We start from the raw sequence: 22,133 nt of genomic DNA, 5'->3' as shown, positions 1-22,133 counted from the left end.
ACATATATGTACATTGCCAATATAAAGTGCCGATATAATGCCTGCCACTCAATAGGCACAACAAACTGTATCTTTTTTGTTCCTAATTATTAGCTAGAGGGTTGGTATAGACATTAACTAAATAATTAAGAAAAAATGAATCATCTGAACATGAATTAATTCTAATATTTTACATTGGTATAGTCCTCCACAGTTTTCAAAGCTCTTCAAAACATTTTATATCATCTAATGCTACTGATACTTTCAGAGCTGACATTTTTGCTGATGAGAAAACCAAATCAGAGGTTATAGCTTGTCCAAGGCCAAACATCTAGAAAGTGACTGATCCAGAACTATATGCTGGGCCTAATCATTTCTTCTCCAGCATTCTTTCCAGCACAATAGCAGCCTCTGTAAGTCAAAGCTGGGTATCATTAACATTTGTAATGATTCTGATGTTAGCCAAAAAGATTGTATATTAGATAAGGAACATTAGAACATTTTTAAGTGGATCATACTTACCCAAAGATATTAGGAATTCTATTATTATTATCATTATTAACTTAAGTGCTGCATTAGTCATCTATTTTCCAGTGTTAAGAGAAAATTTTTTAATTTACTCTACAAATATTTGAGCACCCATGCTGAAAGCAATAAACAATGTACCGTAATTAATACTGGGAAGCCCAGAATCTCATTTTAAATTACCCCATTTGTCATTCCTTCCTACCATTTTCCTTTGGGTATGTCATAGGGAACTATGTATCCTGTAATCCTATATATTCATTATTTAACCTTACCCAGAAACTTCTGAAGTGGTTAAGACAGTAAGTAGCAGTCCAATGACCTGTACTTCCGAGATGTTCAGAGACATGCACATTCCACGTTTCATTACCCCCTAAGCTAATCAAATATGTACACTCCAAATTTTCCTTACCAGCATTCCAGGAATAGAGAGTTTAGAAACAATGATGATATGTATTGTTTACTTCCTATATTCCAGTGGAGCCAAGAACTCCACGTTATCACCTCTAATCCAGGTGAAATTCTGACCACAGGTTAGTCTAGAAGTGAAAGTATAGTTTTTCCAGTTTGAACCATCTATGGAGACTGTGGAGCTTCTTGTATTCCTTAATTGGTTTTTTGTTTCCACATCACTCTAAATGTATATTTCATTATAGATGGCAACACGTATTATTGATTGGGGATCAGTTTTTGAGTTTCAAGATGCTATTTGAAGATACTGAAATGAATATCTTATTCCCATCTAGCCCCAGTATAAAATTTAAGAACTAAGAACACATTATTTGCTTTTTGTTAGAGACATTCAGCTTATGCGGTTAACCACAGTGTTTACTAAAAGAGGCAGAATGATGAATTTTAATTAGTTATTAAAAAATCTATTTTAAAATATTTGTTAATTCATTATTTTAAAATTTAAGACTTTCTTTCAAAATTGATTGCAAACATTTTATAATTGTAATTTTTTTACTTCATTATACAATTTTAAAACATTTTTCTCTTATTGTTCAAATAAAAATTGTGTTTTTAGAAGCTATGTTTAATTTACTGTAAAATCACTAAACTCTTTAATGAAATAATGCTTTAAAAAGGCATAGCAGGTTTTCCGTTTATTATGTAAATGATATCTTTTTACATATTTTTCCTATGTTAAAAAAGAATATATTAATCCAATCAAATAAAGTTGTCATTCTTTTTTAGGAGCTGATAATCAGTTGTTTAACAATCTTTTAGAACTTAAGTCCTGAATTTTTTAACATCAGACTGTGAAATAAGGCAGAATTCAAAGGTATTTTATGTTCTTCATGATAATCTAGAATTTTTATTTGATTCCAGGTAACTTTGGACAATAGACATGATGGGATTCTTTTTTTTTTTGTAATCAACAACTTATAACAAATGATTTTGTAAATAACAATTTAATTACATCATTGAAATAAATAAAATATAGTGAGGGCTTAATACATTGTAAATATTACGGAAGTACTACTTTGCTATAGTAATTTAATGACTGAAGCTACATTGAATAACAATCTTACTAGTACTTGTGTACAAAGTATTATACAGATTACTAATGAAGATATTGCAGCGGTTGCAAGGATGTTACCAGCTCAACGAACATCTAACAATACAATAATCTTCTAAGAGGAAAAGTAATAATGTTAGATTTACAGACAATGAAGAGTTATGTTTTCCACTTGAAACATTGGAAGTAAGAATCCAGATAGTCCAGTATCTTGATTTATATTATTACAAGAAAAGGCTTCCTTTCTTGGGGACTTCAAACCCCAGCAGGCCTAGCACACTAAGTTTATGTGAAGATAGCTTTTAGAATGCCACAGCCATGTAAAGAAACTCTTCTAGCTGAAAATTACTGATTTATAGGCCACTGCTTAAACATCTGACTTTTTTTAAAACCTATTTACATACATTCAGCCCAAATCAGTAGGTAAAATGTTTTGTATATATTACAACAGACATTGTTAACATTTCATCAGAAGGCCAGTGCAAGACAATTGTTAATAGCCATTGCCCAGCATTTAGGAGATTTTAACATATCATACAAATATACAGTTAGATTGTGAGAAATCTAATTTTGTGCATGATATTGGTGGTCTCTTTTACAGATGTGGAATGGCAGAAGTTAATCGACAGGCCAATAACTAGGATAATACTCATCCAGGGCCTGACTCTCATCTGGCAGTTGGCCCTATTTCCTGCAGTGTGAGTTTAGGAGGCCAAAATTCCTCGACACTTAAATGCCAGATAGACTTGACTCAAAGTGATGGGGAGACTTGGGAATCATCTCAAATGTAGACATATGTCTGCAGCTTCTCCCAGATCCATGTGTCTTTTACATATATTTCATATGTAATGGAAGATTAGAGGTTCTTGGAAACTTCCCTCTTTGTCAAAATAAAACTGTGGGTCTAGGACTGACATGTTTATCATTACTCTGAAGAAATTGAGCAGGTTGGAAATTTGGCCCTTTCTGAAGACATATGTGATGGTGAAATGAATGTCAGGACAAATATATTACCCTCAGAGGAAAGTAGATAATTTTGGAGTGAAACTTCATAAAACTTACTGAAATCTAAGTTATATTTAAATTAATGGTCTAATTAAGGAATCATACTAATAAGTGGTAACTAATGAGTATATTCACGGGGAGAACATTTGAGTAATGGGTTAAGAAATGTTAAAAGTGTCAAAGTGAATCAAACTAATTTAAATGTTGTAAAATGTAGTGTAACATATACATAATATTTCACAGATATTTCTTAGAATATCAATAAGCACCAAGTCTAGTGCTATCAGCCCCATGGTCCCTTAATTTATTATATATGATTTAGATCCTGAAAGCACAATACACTATAAAATCTACATTGCATACACACAAATACAGTTTCAAATATGAATCCTGGAGTTTTTCTACCAATAACTAGAACTTCATCTTCACCAGGTCTTCATAGCTATAAGAAGAAAGTTGGTACTGCCTGGAGAGCTCTGGGACATGTGGATTAATAGTCAAAATAATGCGGGACAAGAGTGGCCTTTCTTAAATGGAAACTAGGTTGTAGTGAGTTGTTGTTGTTGTTGTTGTTTTAAATAAATAATCTCTTCTCCTTTTTCTGAAGAGATCTTATTAATCCTCTAGCACCCTGAGCCCTCATCTGCATACCACAGAGAGGTAAAGTAAGAGATCCAGCAGGTGGATTCCAGCTGTATAGACAAATGATTAAAAGTATCCCAGCTTGGTCCACAGGCTACATTCAGCCTTAGAACATATGCTGCAAGAAGACCCCAACAGGCTGTGTAAGTATTTAACACCTAAAAATCACCAGAAAAACAATAGCTCTCCACTTCATTTCATGTAATGCAGGCCTCTGGATCCTGCAGGAGCCATGTTCTATCTGCATAAGGAGAAGATTTTAAGTAAAGTTTGTTAGAGCCAAATAGTTTCTTAAGCAACATCAATGCTTACTAGGAAAGGGCCTAATTCAGAGCACCCATGGCACCATTAAGGAGTAAGAGACTAGGGTGTAAGAGGAAAGAAAGCCATGCTCATTGTCATGCTTTAGCAGATCTTAATAACCAGGAGCGGAGGTGAGGTCTATTCCTTAGCTCAAACCTATCCAGACAAAGCTGGTGATGGGTTGTCCCCAGGGGCATCTGAGTGAAGCACAGAGGCAGCCATATGTCATCCAGGCTTCAATCACGAGTGTGTCAGCTCCTCACTGCCCTTTTCTGTCTGATAGGCCTCCTTAGCCACATGGGCCAGACCTGGTCATCCTATTTCTGCAGGCGGTGTATACTGCTCCTTAAACTAGGATCACACTGCCTACAAATATAACTGAAAAATGTTACCACTGAAGGTTTTTTAGAATCACTTTCCTATAAGGACTTATAGTTCCATGGGCTTGATTGATATTAGGTGCTCAGAAGCCAAAACACTCTCATTTCCTGACATTTACACTGTAAATACAGACCTTCACTTAAATGTTCATTACTGATTTTTCCTTGCTAAACATTGGTCTTGTGGAATACCTAAAGGTCGATTTCGTAACACTTGTCCCAATCTCTTAAAGGTGGGTGGGGTGGGGGGGTTCTGAATGTTTATGGTCAGTATTTTTATCAACAAGATTTTGGATGAACTCAATTTTAGAAACTGAATTCATGTACAAGAGTGCAGCAAGTGGTACAGTTTACACTTGGTCACAGTTTTCTCACTTTATGACATTACTGTAACAGTTACAGAATAGAAATACGCACATACACACATTTATATTCACACTCACAGTATAATTTTACTGATCCAGACAATATTTCTTTTCAATTAAGAAAAAAATGAAGACTGTTGTTTGGCCACCCAGGCATGAAATCTACTTAAACCTGGAATATAGAAATACAATACTCTTCAAGTAAACAGCAATTGCACAGTGATAACAATATACATTAAGATTGACACATGCTGTCTTAAGAGGTCCAGTAATAGCTAAAGACTAAAGAAAGTCAGAGATGTCAGTCAAAAAAGTCAATATGCCTTCTCTCTTTTATTCTAATTGCAATCCATCACCCAAGAGAACAGCTATAGTCCAGAAGATAATAAATGTCCTCATATGAAAATGCAGAGCTAATAAATTTTTAAGTGTCAATGAATTCTGCTCAATACTTTGAATAGTCTTCAAATTCTTCTTGTTGTATTAACAGAAAAATAAACCTTTACGGTTATTTCCAATGTCAAATTTAAATAGAGATGTTTGAAAAAATATTAAGGTTTCTAAAGTTATATCATGGGCAATACTTTTTAAAAAAGTGGTCTCATTGGCATATGTCCACTGCTTATATTCATTGTTTCCATAAAATTCTACTTTTCAGTTTTACTGAACTAGACAAATATAAACAACACATAGTAAACACTGATACACATTTTACGGGACACAATACATTCTATAAAACAGCTCTACTTCAGTACTATAACTGATGTGAAAATGGACATCTCTGATACTGATGGATAAACACATTTCACATTATAATGAAAGTTGTGGTTACAAAGGCATTACTCACTTGATGGCATTTTTCTATTGGTACTTAGACTTAAAATTATGTAGCCAAAGGTTTCCCTCCTGTTTCGTTGAGACTTTGAAGGACCTTCCAGTCACTTAAGCAAAAAGCTTTCTTCACTGTAAACCCCTGGAGAACTGAGTTTGAGAACCTACACTATTGAAGTGTTAGAGAACAGATAACTGATCATGGTGACAATCGCTTTTTCAGTGCGCATAGTAAACTTAAAAAATATAACCGATGATATGAAAGACTCTTCTAGATTTTGAGCTTTAAAAAAAAAAAAAAAAATGAACTTCTTTTCCTGTGCTGCTAGGGAGGCGTCAGGCTCACACAGCCTCGGCAGACGTGTCTGTGGACACAGACATGGTCACCTTGGCGATCTTGACCGTGCTCTTGATGCAGCTCTCTGCAGCCCTGTGAACACTGGCTGCATTGTTTGCATGTTTGTGCAGGCAGTCCGAATCCCCCATGCTGTTATCAAGAGGCTGCGCGGTGCCTTCACATGAGGGGAACATACTCCGGAAAGCATGTCTCAGGTCCTTGCTCCTCAAAGCATAGATGATGGGGTTCACGGTGGAATTTAGGAGGCAGAGCATACTGCAGAATGCAAACACTGTCTTAATGAGCTTGTTCATCTTCCCAAAGACGTCATACACCATGATCGCAAGCAGAGGGCCCCAGCAGATAATTAAAACCACAAGGATCAGGACCAGGGTCTTGGCCAGCCTAATGTCCATGCGGGCTTGATCTGGCCGAGTCACCTGTACCTTGCCGTCCTCTGATGTGTGGATGATGATGCTCTTCTGGGTGCCGCGCTGAATCATGCGGACCGCGTGGCTGTGAGCCTTCCAGAGAATGTACATGTAGGCGTACACGATAAACAGCAGCAGCACACTGGTGACCCCGATCCAGAACATCAGGTAGGTTTCGTCAATGAGTGGGAAAATATCTGAGCAAACGGATTGCAGCTTCTTGCAGTTCCAGCCCAGGAGAGGCAGCACAGCAATCACGATCGCTATGGTCCACATCAGGCAAAATGCTACCACGGCCTTGGGCCTAGTGACGATTCTCTTATAGGCCAGGGGCCTGTGAATAGATATGTATCTGTCGATGGCTGTGAGGAACAGGCTGCCCACCGAGGCCGTGAAGGAGGCCGTGACACCGCCCAATTTGAACAGAAACACATTGGGGCTATCCTTGCGGTGGAACACGTGGAAGTCAACGAAGCTGTAGACAAAAATGACACTCCCCAGGAGGTCTGCCACTGCCAGGCTGCCGATGAAGTGGTAAGAAGGCCTGCAGCGGAGACTGCGGGAGTGGAGGATGACACACAGCACCAGCAGGTTTTCCAGGACCGTGAAGGTGCCCAGTGTGAGGGACAGCACGGCGATGGCCAGTTGCTGGCTGGGGTTCAGAATCATGAAGCACTCCATGTCCATGAAGTTCTCCCCACACTGAATGTTCTCTCCATTTTCTTTGTAGGATGAAAGAGACTTATTATAAAATTCAGTCATGTTCACTTGGTCTGCTGGGACCAGCTGGGGGTTGTCTCCTGCAGTCATCTTTTCTTGGAAAGGACTTCCCCTAAAGGAAGTCAGAGGAAATTTCTGTGGGAAGTACCCTAATTTGGATGCCATGTCGCCTTTGATATCTTCGTACTGAATGTCATTTGAGCCCACATACAGGAGGTCTGTGGTGATGGTGCGGAAGGTAGTATCTGCAAGGCCATCTAGGATCGACTTCATAACCTCCGTCTTCGATTAGGCCAAACTCAAAATGACTGAGAAAGAGACCCGCAGCAGGGAATCCTAACAGAGGGAAAACAAATAAGCTGAATGGTGAGAAAACCAGGAGAATTTAAAAAATAACGATACAATGTAATGTTATTTCATTCCTGTCTCTGAACACAGGTAAAATCTTTGTCATATGCAGTCAACAAAATGAGTTAGTTGCTTAGTTAAAGAAAAGGCACCCGAAAGTTTGTGATGTGGCACGTACCAGAAACACATTTCTTTCCTTATTTAAGCTCTTCAGATATGTCGCTGTATGAATCCTGTATGGACCTCTAGGGTCCATTAGTCAAGTGAAGAATGTGTGTCTTGGGTATAGTGTGCATTTTACAGTCATGTCAGGAAGTGTTTACCACCTGGCTTCTACTGTCACACACATACTGGTGGGGGACAGGGGAAGCAACATGTCACACAATCTCTGCTCTTGAAGACATTATCACCTTGTCACACAGGTAAGACTGAACTTGCAAGACAGCTAAAGAACAAGAAAGTGTGGAGTCAGGGATTGAGTCGTGCAGCCTCTGTATTGACTGTATAGGGGGTTGGAAGAGACTGCAGAGAACCAGAAGAAGCATGTGGCCATGGTGGGAAAATCCAGCTTCCAGTCCTGGCTCCATCAGGCAAATTTCCTCACCAAGAGGAAACAAAAAGGCATCGGGTGCCTTTTCTTTAACTAAGCAACTAACTCATTTTGTTGACTGCATCTGAGCCATGGCTGAGATGAACTTCTAAAATGTCTACACCAACCAAGAAAAATGTCATGTCATGAAGGACAAACTTGCACTGAGGCTCATGGGAAGACCAAGATCTTTATCACTGGAAAGGAGTGATGACAGACAGTACTTCTTGGCAGCGTCCCCATCAGTGGTGTGGTGACACAAGCATGCTAGAAGACAGGAGACAGACCTCATCATCTATGTGGATGGCACTGGAAATAAGGACGACTGAGAGGAGAGGCCGAATTGTAAGGGCTCTTCAATTATAAGCTAAGCAATTTTGTTTTGTTTCAAAATCAACAGCCAGAAAATTTTACTGTTTGTAAATGTTTGTTTATAATGTGGCTATTGGGGTCTTTAGCTCATAAAAAAAGTGCTGAGTGATATCTATAATAATTAAAGTAATTATATAATTATTTAATATAATAACTAAATAATAAAACCAATATTTTATTTATGGTCTTTTTGTTGTTTCTAAAAATATTATACTGTACTAGAAGGAAAAAAAAGATAGTCATTATCTTGGAACAAATTTAAACATGCTAAATATAGAGATCCTACCTATCTGAATTAATAATTCATTTATTTGTCCATTCAACAAATTATGGAGCACCCACTATGTTCCAGGCACTGTACTAGGCACCAGGGGCACAACTGCATCAAGAAAGAGTTCTTGACCACATGAAGTACGGTGTGGCAGAGACAGGCAGCTGACCCCATAATTATGAGAAAGTGTGGTGACAGCTACAATTGGGGACATATGGGATACTGTGACAGCAGCCAATCTATGGGGTTAAAGGTGGCTTCCCCATGATGTTTATGCCAAGAGTATGTAGAATTAGTGTGGATGGAGGCAGGGCATCTTATCATTTAATCCTGAGTTAATATATTTATTACCATAACTAGAATGGGATTTCTATTTTGTCTATTTTTTTATGATTTTTTTTATGATTTCTATATTGTCTATTTTTCTTATATGATTCACCACCTGACAACATGATAGCAGATGAGGAAGAGAGCTGAACTCTTAGAAATAGTCACATAAACCTAATAGGTGACAGTTGAATTTTATTAACTGGTATATAAAAGCAGTAATTTAATAGTATTTACTGGCCTTTTCTTAAAATTCGAGGAGAGAAAGGTAATTAATTCAATGGATATTTTACTAGAAAACCAAAGCTCGAGGCCAACATTTACAAGCTGCTACCTAGAGCCAGTCCAACCCATCTTCTCTCATTAACTAACTCTTCCTTCACACTTCCCAATTGAAAACTAATTTATTTGAAATTTATTTTATTTATATTATTATTCAAACTATTAAAAATTCAAAAGATAAAAAAGGTACAGGAGAGTCAATCTCTCTCATTCTGATGTCCCAGCCAACTAGCTTTCCTGCTCAGAAGCAAAAAGTTTCTTATTGTGCCTTCCAGAAGTGTTCCATGCATATTCAAGTAAATACGTATATTCATTCCCCCTTTACTTTCTTTTTAAACACAGTGTTCTGCACCTTGCTTTTCCACTTAAAAGACAATTCCACATTAGTCCACAAAGCCTCCCTCCATTTGGCAGCTGCCTTAAGTAGCCTTCAGATGAATGTGACCAGCCTCCTACTGATGGAGGTTTAGGTTGTTTATCATCTCCTGCTGTTACCAATAATGCTGCAATGAATTACCTTCAGTCATTACAGTTTTCACATTTCTCATGTTATTGTGAATAATCTTTCTATTCGTCCAAGCTCATACTTTGGACTTACCCCAGAACGCCTCCTCCTTCTTGGCCTCTATAATCAGATAGACAACTAAGTCTTGCTGATTTTCCCTTTTTAAGCACTTATGGAGAGCTTATGATGTGCATGTGGCATTCTTATATGTATCAAATTGTTTATTTTCACATTGGTCGTGTGAGGTGAGTGCTGCTATTAGCTCCATTTTATAGACAAAAGTCACAAAGAGGGTAAGTGATTTGCCATTCACGCAGCTAGTAGGTAGCAGAGCCAGAATAAACGCAGATGTTCTAGTTCTAGAGCAGTGTTGGCCAATGAAAATGTAATGCGAGCCACATGTGCAATTTTAGTTCTCAGTCTCTAGGTAAAAAGGAAAATGTAAAAGGAGAAATTAATTTTAATAGCATATTTGATTTAACTCACTGTTTCCAAAATATCATCATTTCAACATGTGGAACTAGCCACATTTCAAGTGCTTAACAGGCACATGTGGCAAGTAGCTGCCATATTGGACACTACGGGTCTGGAGCTGCTTTTATCCTTTATGAGACACCATCTCTCTAACCTAAGACAGGGATGTTCCTATCTCCTTCTTTTCCCCACTGATTCCAACCAGTCAAGGCACTAGCAACGGAGGGAACACTGAATTAGAAATTAGCAGACCAAGATTAGCGTCAGACCCATGTTAGTCTTTCAAAATCTCAGTATTTCATCTGTAAAATGGGAAGGCAGAGGAAGAGGAAGAAGATCTCTAAATCATAGAATTATTCTGAAAATTAAATATTTAAAAAAGCGCTTAACATAGTGCCTGGCACAAAATTGACCTCTTAATAAATATTAATTATTATCATTTCTTAGTACTATGGCTCTTTGCCATATATTATCAATTATGTATCAAGATAATTCATTGCCTTAATTACATTATAGGCATTACATTACATTATTTGATTTTTATTTCTGTCTCAGCACTTAAAGCATGATGCAAATAGAAGATATACACATGGTTGAGGGAGGAGGAATGTCATTTGTTATATTGCAGGCATTTGAGAGACTACATATATTCTATCATTAAATCGTCATGACAACTCTATCAGGTGCTTATTTATAATTCCCATTTCACAGACAAGGAAATAGAGGCCATTAGATATAAATTGTCTAGAATATGAAAAGTTTGTAGCTGAACTGATGTCTCTCAGACTTCGGAGTTTCTGCCTTTGGACTTTATGTACTGTTTTAAGTATTAACAGTAACAAGGATAGAGCCATTTTGTATTGTATATTCAAGTCTTCTAGCTTCTTACAAACACAAATTGAAGCATTTTGTCAATACATAGTAATTAAGACTACCTCCTACTAAATCACTATTTCCTATCCCAGCCCCTCAAGGTGGATCTGCCTACTGGCATGCCCTCAAGGACTTAAATTTTAGTATTTGGAAGAGCTATGAAGTGGAAAAAATGAAAAGGACCACAGACTATTTCCATAATGCAAAACTCATGTGCCTATGATTTACTCTACATTACGATCACCACATACATGATCATAATTTCCCATCTTAATGCAATCAAGAATTTTCATTAAAATAAACTAGCTTGTTAAAATCTGAGCCAGAGCATGATGTGGTTATGAGATATAAAGTAATTTCTGTCTAGTATAAGCCAACTTTAATTAAAGAATACAGTTAAAAAATATACATGGATTTTGTGCAGTTCAAGGATCTCAGTAATGTCCAAGTACCACAGTGCACAGGCTATTTTAAGTTAATGGGATCATGGCAGGGAAACCGTTCTCTGCATTTCAGTAATTCTTGCCTTTATTTCTACATTTGGATTATTACGGTAATTTCCACCTGCTTATTTTTTTTTATCGAGAGTTTTCTCTGAGAGTTCATTAGTAATATAGTTTAAGCTTTGGGGGATACAGCTACCATTAATTTTGTTTTTGTTTGCTACTGGGAAAATCATAATTGGAAATTTCTAGCAAGATGCGTAGATATACCTATTAAAGAAGCAGTTGGTTTTTATTACAGTTATAGTAAAAGAATGATTGAATGACTGACATTTAAGGGGATTTTCTTAGAATTCTGCTTTCATATAACAAACATTCTAATAATTTAAGCTATAAATCATGCCTTCTTAATAAAAATAAAAATATTTTAATGTGTTGCGTACCTGTTCTTTTTGTTTCTCTATATGCATCCCTGCCTCTCTGTCTACCACCCCCAAACTTATACATCAGCTAGCAAGCTATGGTATCATCAAAGAAATTTAATGGATATGGAACCAACATGGAGTTTTTTTAAAGTCTACCCAGCGTCTATATATTTGTTTCTATAACCATTAAGGGTATAAAACATCTGTGTTCTGATTACGGTGAGCATTGAGAAAATCTTCAAAACAAGACTTCAAATAGCAGCTTTTCTATATCGGTATAATTTAATAGCAGGTTATTTTAGTCTTCATTGCCCAGCTGGAGACCTTTGTTTTAGAGAGACATTTCAATAATTTAGATATTAATCACTGTTCTATCTGGAATAAAACTTCTTGCATTTCTGGCCTGTACAGTATCTCTGGGGGAACAGACAGTAGGCAGTATTTGATTCCTGCAGGTTGCCCTGTCCAAGAAGGCAGAAAACCCCCTGGAAGCGTCAGTCACAGACTGTATCAGCCGACAAGGCAGGCTCCTTCTCTAATATCCTAAGTTTATAAATGCTTTAAAGAGAAATGTCGAACTCATAGTTTCCAAATTGATAGGAGTTCAGAGTAGCAAATGCCAGAGTCCCAGGCCCTGCCTTAACCCTGTTTTTTCCCTACTTTCTTTGTCAGTTCTATGTTGTTCTGCTTGGCTCACCTCATAGAAGCACTTTGTGGATGGTCCAAAAGAATGACGGTGCCAGTGTCTGTATTTGTTTGTTATTTTCCTTTCATTTCTGGGAACATGTCTGGTTTCTACTAATTTGATCAAGAAAAATAACTTGCTAATGTATTTCTCTAAAGTTAGTAGGGAATTTATTAGTTGACTCTTATAATTGTATTATGTCTAAGTCATGTCCTCATACACATGGCAGATCTCATAAGCTAACAACATAACTCGATCAATAATATTTCGGCTACAGTTGAGTGGACAATTGAGTCTTTTCTAACTCTTACCTAGTCATTAGAGTTTTGGAATTATTAAAGTAGTTTGGTAACTTTTTGCATTATCTTCTATAGCAAAAAGAAATAAGGGATTGACTTTATTATCCTGATAATTCAGGCAAAAATACATAATCCTTCTTCTTTGTATTAATGTCAGCTCCTTTTCTCACATTTAAAAGAAAATTCCATTATGCTGGTAATGCTTGATTGGTTCTCAAAGCTTTAGCTTTTCATTTATTTTGTAAAATAGAAGTTATTAAATGCACTATTTTCTCTGGTCTATTCTTACTAACAAAATGAATATTAGTTTTTCATAAAAATACATCAATTAATATGAACTAAACAGACATTAAGATACGTATGAGGTTGTATTTCTTTTCAAATTAAACTTGAAGTATGCTTACTTATTTAAAATTTAAAAGCTTGCTAAAACTTAAAGAATATCAGGGTTCAAGAAATGATGCCTTTAAACTACAATTAACACTCACTAGTTAGTGATGATGCCTATCGCAAAGAGCCTATCACAAAGGCAAATTAGAGATACAAATGAAATGAGTCGCTGATCTTTACAAGTAAATCCATTTATCATTTAGTTTTGTTCTGTTGTTCTGATGTTTTTTCAGATAGAGCAATACCTTTTCTGCATAATCTGTAAAGAAAGTAATCAAGCATAATTGAAGCAGCCTTCCCTTGAAACAGAACATGCCAAGTTTTCAACTCAGTAGAAGCCTGGTCATATATAAACTACTCCATAAGATTGTCTTTATCTTGCATATGAGGTTTGGTCCTTAAAAGTCAAAAGGAATATATTATTCTGATCCATAATATATGCAGAACTCATTAAATAGGTTATTTTTACGTTCATTACAAAGGACAGCAATAGTTTCAGTGTGCCACATGGTGTCCAATGGTTAAGCATACTTTTCAATTTCCTTGTTCATTCTTCAATAAAGAGTATTTTCTCTTTGAATCCAACTAAAAACAAAGTCTTGATTCTCCAGTTCAAATCTCAAAGAATTTGGGTGTTTTAAATGTGCAACAGAGAAAATTCTAATTCCCAAGTATTTCAATAGGAAACATTTGAATTTTTACATACCAGGCATTGTGCTAGGCATATATATTATTTTTGTTAAATATTTACATGAAATAGATGCTATAACAATCTCCATTCTACATATGAGAAAATCAAGAGGTAAAATGCTTTGTCCAAGGTCTCCAACGAGATGGGGGAGGGCTGAAACCTCAACCAGGTCTGCATGACTCAAAGTCCATGCTCTTAACTTTAAGGTCCAGGAGCCATTTAATAAGATACTTGTCCTTCCACTTCTAAGGAAGGGGGAAGAGTTGATTTGGGGAAAAAGAGGTAACAAATAATGCATGATAATTTTACACAGTGAACAACTAAAGTCTGGAGGAATGATCTGTTAACAGCAAAAAGGATGCTCATGGTACTTGCAAATCATCCTTGCTTCATGTCTTTAGGGACAAAGTATGACAATTAACTATAAACTATAAATCCTAATCCTGGATTAGCACCTTATTTGTAGTGACTGTTGGCAAATAATAAATAAAATTGAGACTATTTTTTTAATCAGGTAGTGTTTTTTGTTTTTCATTAGTCAGTTGTAAGGACTATGGATGGTAATGACAGTTTCCACAACACCAGTGAGGAATGAAGAGGGTATCTTCTCTAGGCGTGAATGAGACAGGACTGTTGTCAGTAAATAAAAGCTTTACACATTCATTCTCTATATAAAGAAATTCAAACTCACTTGAAATTACTCTACTTCCCACCTTGAGCAGTGTGATTTTCTTAGACCCAGAGGGAAGAAGATGGTGGCTAGTTCCTAAGATCTTGGCTAGAATCAAGACAGAAGAAATCCTGTCAATCAAAGTGGGCTCCAATGAGAGAGTGCTCTTGAATACTCTTGGTGCCCAAAGGGCACAGAGCTGTGTGACTACAGAAATGTGGCTGGTGGATATAAAGTTATAGGCCCTCAGATGTTTCACTTAACACATTTTTATTGTGTGTGTACCCTGTGCCTAGCACTGTAGACATTATATATCCCTGTACTGCACCTGTGTAATGGCTATGGGTCAAGGAAGAAGGAGAATGATTCTCCATTCTACCTCACCCCATCAAATAAAGCCCATCCATCTGCCCTTCCCCCTCCCACAGATGACAGATTAGAATTGGATATGAATACATGAAATAGGCACATGATATTTCATCAACAGAGACTACTGGGTTGTATAAATCCCCTCCTATATATGCCGTGAGGTTTTCTTCCTGGAGTAATGATGAGTCATCCTGTAGCAGTATTTCTTGTTTCTAAACTCTTCAGATTATGAACACTTTTACTGTAGGGACCTATCTTATATGGCCTTGTATGTCCTCTGTCTGGCACAGGGTAGGTATTCAAAACCTGTTTTCTAAATGAATGTTGGTGTGCTTGGGCAACATGGCAGATCTATCTTAGCAGAATGGCATTTAACTGTGGATAGTTTTCCTTGGCATAAAGTCAGTTGATTATTAGAGAATTAAACCTGAGTCTTGGTCTCATACAAAATTTCATCTAGAAAAATACACAAATGTAAAAGTTACATAAACAGCATCAACAATTATGTATCCCAGGATCTTTTAGCTCAGTATCAAATAGTAGTTATACTGACAGCAAATGAAGATTATGGGCAAAGATCTGATATTTACTTTTTATTATCATCCTTGTTTAGCCCAGGTGTATATTATGAACTGCAATGTTTAGCCACATAACAGTGATATATAAAGAGATCTTTGTGATATGCACAACCCTGAACGAATCCTAGTTATACACTGATGATAGACCTTTAAAGACGATGTATGAAATTACGATAATAATGGACTTTTTCCTTCCCTCAAATACATGCTATTATGCATTGATCTTTCCCAAATGAGTTTCTCCATGTGCAAGTGTCTTTTCAAAACTTGTCAAGAGAAGTTATATGAAAATTCAACCACTAGATGGAGTGGCTTTTATAAGCCCTTAGGAAGCGACTTGTTTTTCTATTCAGGACATGGTCCTTGCTTTGGTTGAGCAACTTCTCCTGCTACAACATTTTATGTATTTTACAACTAAATTAATTAAAACATAAATAAGAAAATATATTATGAAGTGTTAAAATGAGTTATTACTATTGCCTACAAAAACTAAATTTCAAATTGCTTTTCTGGAGCATAAGGACGTTGAGAAAATTTAATACATTAATAAAAATTAATTGTGAATATTTGGCCTTCTGCCTCAGGAAAGTAATTAAGAATGAGTAAAAGAAAGCAGTCCTACTGAAAACGAATGATATGTTTACGCCAAGAGATGCTAAAAGTAAGAAGGGAATGTCTCAGGAGCCCAAAATCAATTCTAATAACAAACTGTAACAAACGCAACCGATTTCTATTTTATGAAACATTTGGCTTTCCAATTTTCAAATATGAAATTAGCAACACAGGTCATAACTCTATGATGAAAAAGAATGTAAAATTATTTTCTATTATTACAGGGGCTAAAATGGAATATTTCACGAGAAGTGAATATTTGTTCAAATACTCATACAAACTGAGGATAACAGTAGCTTTCTAAACAATTCAATTTTCTTCCTATCATTTTCTCCCTGAAATAATTTTTAAAAGTTTTTATTATTGTGTAAATCCAGCGTTCCGTTCAGACATGATTTTAAAAACTAAGTACTTATGTATCATCTACTTTAGTGGAAACGTTAACTAAAAAAATTTCAGTGTGTACTAACAATGCAAGATATAAACAGAGAAATATGCTTTCAAGATGCAAGTAATTATGTACAAACAGAACTTGAAGAACTAGGTTTCAGTAAATATGAAAAATATGCTTTGGAAATGTAGTTATGATTAAGAAGAAAGTATGCAAATTGGATGCAAGTACAGAATTTTTATGCCATTGAAACCATGAGGTAGTTCTATTGTACTCATTCAAGGTCAAATCCTTCCTAGGGTTTGTGTGATGCAATTATGCAATTTTGTATGGAGCTGAGTAACTGAAAATATGCAGAAAAAATGATGTGAAGGTAAAGAATTAGGAAATAAGATAGGTAAGAACTGACAAATTCCAGTGTACATCTTAAAGAACAATTTGAGAGGTCCCACAGTGGTTTGTAAGTGCATGCAGAGTTATTTTATAGTCAGTGGCTCTCAAAGGGTGGTCTCCAGCAGCTTCAGCATCACCTGAAAACTTAAGAGAAATGCAAATTCTCAGGTTCCACCTCAGTCCTACAGAAACAGAAACTCTAAGGCTAGGGTCCATCTGTGTTTTACCAAGGCCTTCAGGAGATTCTAATACACTGTAGTTTAAGAATCATTGTTAAAGATTATGGAGACCTATGAAAAAGACTAACTGGGTGGGTGTGGGAGTGGGGAATAGAATTAACCTTTAAGAAGAATTGAAGTTAGATAGAAAGACTATTCTATGAGTATAGGTTTTTAGATCATTAAAATGGATTGCTAAGGGAGCCTGCTCATGATAAATTAGTCTCTCACAGAAGAGCTTTAAAACTAAGCCATTTCTATTTGATTGGAACAGAATAATGTAGTCTAGCCTGAAAATAAGCATAAGGAATGAAGAACCTCTCAAGGTTTTTCATCCTACAATTCAGGGCTTCTCTGCACTTTTTTAGAAAACTTATTGTTATATATTTTGTCCAGCAAAGAAAAGTGGCTTCAAAATATAATACGTAAGTGTCCAGTGTGCAGATATAAATTAAGAACGCCACACCATTTTCTCCTAATCCTATTGACAAAATCTACATAAAGTTTCATAGGACTGACTGTTAGCCATTTCTTTCAACACCATTCTGAGGGAACTCGTAGTTACTGAGCATAAAAGAACAGGAAAAAAGTAAAAGTAGTTAACATTCCAGTTTTTTAAAATGGAAATGTTTTTGTTTCTGTTCTTCCTTTTTCAAAATCATAAAATAATGTATCATAGGAGATGAACCAAGAAAACAAGAAACTAAAATGGAAATTTCGCAGTAGGCCCAGGTAATGCAGATCCACTGCAAATTACCCTGGTAATTACGCAATTTACACTGCTTATAGATGGCAAGTATCTTTCAAAACTACCTAAAAGTTATAAATATATGGAAATTTATGCCAAAGCACTAAATTATGTGACTCTAAGCAGATTGTTCCCTTTCTAATTATTTCATCAATAAAAATAGATCATAGATTACTCTTAATTAGTTTCCTAGCTGACTAAAACCATTGAAAGATATCTTTTTTAAAAATTTGTAAGAACTTAGATATAATTTCCAAAGGTAGCTATACATTTTTCAAAGTCATATTCCCACATATGCAAATAATTCTTTGGACAACCTTTTGCTTACTTTGGTTATGTGTTAAGTTGTTTAGTTTTCCTTTTTCTCCCCATGCGTATTACTTGATCACCCCAACTTACAGAAAAGCTGTAGAAAACACAAATTCTGGTATCAATGCATTAAAATGAGTTAAAAATCTGGTCCAATTAACAACCCACACCAGAATAATCCCAAATACACAGATCATGGTGGCATTAAATTAAATCTTTCTTGTAAAGAATAAATCAAGTTGATTTATTTTTAAATATAGCTCAGTTAAAAAGCAAGCAAGAGTGATAAAGCCATACTACCTACGATTTTGGTTCACTTGCTATATTAAAAAAGACATCATTTTTAGCCTCTCGGCCAATAGAATCAATGTTATAAAATATTCTAGTACAAATGTCCATATGTGAAAGCAGAAACTTGTGTTTTTTAAGAGCATAATAGAATTTATCACCAATTTAAATGTGAAACTCCTTATAACTTAATTTATAGAACTCATATTGATTCCAATTATCTCTCTAAATATAAAATCTAAAAACATGAATGAAGAAATGAAGAAAAGAGGGGAACTCTCCCATTTAAACATAAACTTGACAAACGTTATTTCCTAATTGTATTTTATTTTAATTATATTTAAATATACTACTGACATACACAGTCTGTGAAAGCATTTGCCAGGATACTCAACTACCATAACAGATTGCCTGGCACATCTTTGAAAAATGCCTCTGCTTTTCTTTAAAAAGCAATAGCATGGAATTCGCTAGTAGGAATTTAAAAAAATAGATATTACACTGTCAAATTTAGGAAACTATACTGCCCTTTACCTCTAAGTGTTAAAATATAATTTAAAATGCTATTCAGCATTGATAATGGTGGTAAGAAATCAAACCGAAGATATCAAATTTCTATTCAATGAATCTAAACTCTAAACAATTAAGTTAGAGTGGAAATTTAAGACATTAGATAATAAAATTTTGGACTCAGGGAAAAATGATTCGCTGTCTGTGTTAGGGAAAAATGGAAATTATATCCCTTGTTGCATTCAAAAAATGCAAAATCTACTTAGGAATCTTATTCAAAAATACAGACTATAATGCAATAGCACAATGGGTTAAAAAAAGAGTTAGCTACAAAATATCAATTCCCACATAATCAGTCCCAATTCTCATACTCAAAAAACAAAAGAAAACAAAACAAACAAAGCAAAACTTTGAAAGCTTTCCTAAGGTGCAGGTGCAAAAATTTTGCCAGCTGAGTCTAAAATAGAATTCGTAGTATTCTGAAACAACTACTATGACTCTGCCAGGCCCACTTGCTCAGGTTTGGTAAGTAAACAATTCTTCCCTCAAAAATCTATACAAACACAACTGTGAACCTCAAGAATTCCATGGTCACTAGGTTATGCAATTAACCTGTCCAAATGAAACTTAAATTAGAGTTTATACATTAATAATCTAATGGAAAATATCAAAGAAAACTAGATCAAGAATATGTTTGTTAATTGCAGCTATCCTAGGAAAGCTATTATAATAAAATATAGTACTTTATTTTCTATGAGGTACCTTGTTCAGTGCAGAAATATGACCCAGGAAAACTTTTGGTAAATATTTTATATTATGAACTGGAGGTAATCACTGATTACTTTATGTAATAATTTTGATCTATTATTACTGATAAATCCAAAACATACCTATTATCCATGCAGGCCTGTTTGAGATAAAAATTCACCTAACATCAAACCACTTGCATAGTACCAAGAGAGGTACTGGAAAGCCACTAAACATAACACTCCCTTTCCATCCCTCAAAAATTTCCTATAGCTGTAACTTACTTGTGATAGTATTATAATGTGTTATATGTATGTAACAAGTATTACCATGTTAATATGCATTGTGATATAGTAATAACTTTGTATGTTTTCTTCCAACTTTCCTTCAATTTTCTTCCCCCAAAAAACAAACAATTAGCAAGATTGTGTTAAACCCATTAATTAGTGTTTATGATAAAACTATAACCGAATGTGGTTATGCCCATTCTGGCATCTTTGCAAGATTCTTAGAACACATGGGACTGGAACAGAGTTCCACTGGATAGTGGAAAATAAGAACAGCCTTGTTTTGATTCAATATAGGTACTTCCTTTTGCCTTGAGTCTTCAGTGTCCATCTACACAACCACCCTAAATTTGGACATTTCCCCAAATCTGTAGTATTTATTTAAAACCTTAATTGTGCATTCAAATATATAAAGGCAACGTCCCTATATGTTTGAACATGATATACATCTATGAAAAACTTTGTTCATACCTATGTATAAAAGTATTTATACATCTAGTCATCTAAAATTATGTAGTATATAATTTGACTATATATACACATTATATATATATTCTGGATGACAGCTATTTTTTATTTTAGTCCAGAAAATATCTGAGAGAAATATGAGTTGATCTATAATATGTTATGAAGTTAATCTGATCTAATTAAATGGTTATCAAAACATTTAATAGCAATTCAGTGGCAAAGTGTTGAATCCTCCCACCCCTCAGAAACAACATTCCTGTAGTTATAATATAAAGTTAACATTGTTATAGAACCGGATTAGGAAAGAGTTGGAGATTCAGGGGTGAAAAATATGTAGTTAAAGTACATCAATTGGTTTTGATCAGCTCTTATTCTTTAACTTCTCTACCAGTCAAGAAAAAAAAAATCAGCAGAGCTTGTGGTCCCTCAAATTATAGATATGCAAACAATAAACCTGGCCTCAGCACAATTTTTCAAACAATATTGGGTCCAGGTTGTTTCAGAGTCAAAAGCAGAATGATAAATAATTTAAACCCAAATGCTGGATTCATTCTAACTAATTTGTCGGTTCAATTAGAAAATGATGAGTACAAAAATAGAAGAGACAGACTTACGCTGTGGAGACACGGCATCCCTTTTTGCAAGAATGAAAGCTCTCATCTGTGTTCTTCATGCAACTGAGCTAACATAATTACGCCCTAGAACAACAGGCAGGCAGCAACCTAAAGTAAAGGCTCCATCTTACTGACCAAATTCAAGATGCTATAACCAAATCTTGTTTTACTCATCATGTGTTGTTAAGGATTTTCAAATTTATGATTTTTTTTTTTCAGCATTCCTGGAGAGCTAATGATGGGAAATAATACCCTTCTTTATTAGGTCAACTGTTTTGGAGGGCAAGAAACATTTGTTAAGCATAGTGAACCATAAACTATTATTATAAGTTCCATTTCATAATGGTTTATTCTTATACAGCAAAGTATTCCAATTCTAATTCCAAACACTAATATGCAAGACAACCAAGGAGCCTTTCTAAATTTCCTGGTGGTTAATGTTAATCCTGAGTCAAAGCAAAGAAGAATGTCACACAATTGTTTTGAAAGAGTTTTTCAGGCTTTGCCTTAGTAATTAATAAGCTGACACTGCATACTAAATACTTATCAACGCTAATCAATGGAGCTGCTTCTTTCTTGAGAAAATAGGTAAACCGATTCAAGGAGTTTTCTTTTGGATTAGACTGTAATATACCACAAATATAGTGATTCTTCTGGAGAATTTCATTCCTAGCAGTTTCATCTTGGTAACATTTAACAATTTCACTATTTTAACATTTTGAAATGCCAAAAAGAACACACTGATCCTGCAGCTAGGCTTATTAGAGAAGAACAATCTCACAGGCAAGACAGGGAGGCACACAGTCCACTGGGAAAAGGGTAACAGAAAAAGACAGAAAACAGTGGATAGCAAACAAAGCCAAGCACTACTCCAACATGAGACTGAATTTTCACCAGAATGGAAAACTTCACACACT

At 35.4% G+C, this 22,133-nt stretch overlaps 1 protein-coding gene across 2 annotated transcripts; it reads right to left on the bottom strand.

Annotated features, from left to right (window-relative positions):
* Nucleotides 1-5,831: 5,831 nt before the first annotated feature.
* CNR1 (cannabinoid receptor 1) lies at nt 5,832-21,281 on the bottom strand. 2 transcript variants are annotated; one of them, XM_011367373.1, is made up of 2 exons: nt 7,252-7,376; nt 5,832-7,152 (listed from the first exon to the last, which is right to left on the bottom strand). In XM_011367373.1, the coding sequence occupies exons 1-2, from the start codon at nt 7,311-7,313 to the stop codon at nt 5,895-5,897; spliced, it is 1,320 nt and encodes a 439-aa protein (XP_011365675.1). In that variant the 5' UTR covers nt 7,314-7,376; the 3' UTR covers nt 5,832-5,894. The 2 variants fall into 2 exon arrangements, with proteins under 2 accessions (XP_011365675.1, XP_011365674.1); XM_011367372.1 differs by adding an exon at nt 21,217-21,281 and having other exon boundaries at nt 5,868-7,376.
* Nucleotides 21,282-22,133: the final 852 nt, after the last annotated feature.

This window comes from Pteropus vampyrus, unplaced genomic scaffold (assembly GCF_000151845.1).
Source record: "Pteropus vampyrus isolate Shadow unplaced genomic scaffold, Pvam_2.0 Scaffold133, whole genome shotgun sequence".
NCBI classification, from domain to species: domain Eukaryota; kingdom Metazoa; phylum Chordata; class Mammalia; order Chiroptera; family Pteropodidae; genus Pteropus; species Pteropus vampyrus.
This window is presented reverse-complemented; position numbering and strand designations above follow the sequence as displayed.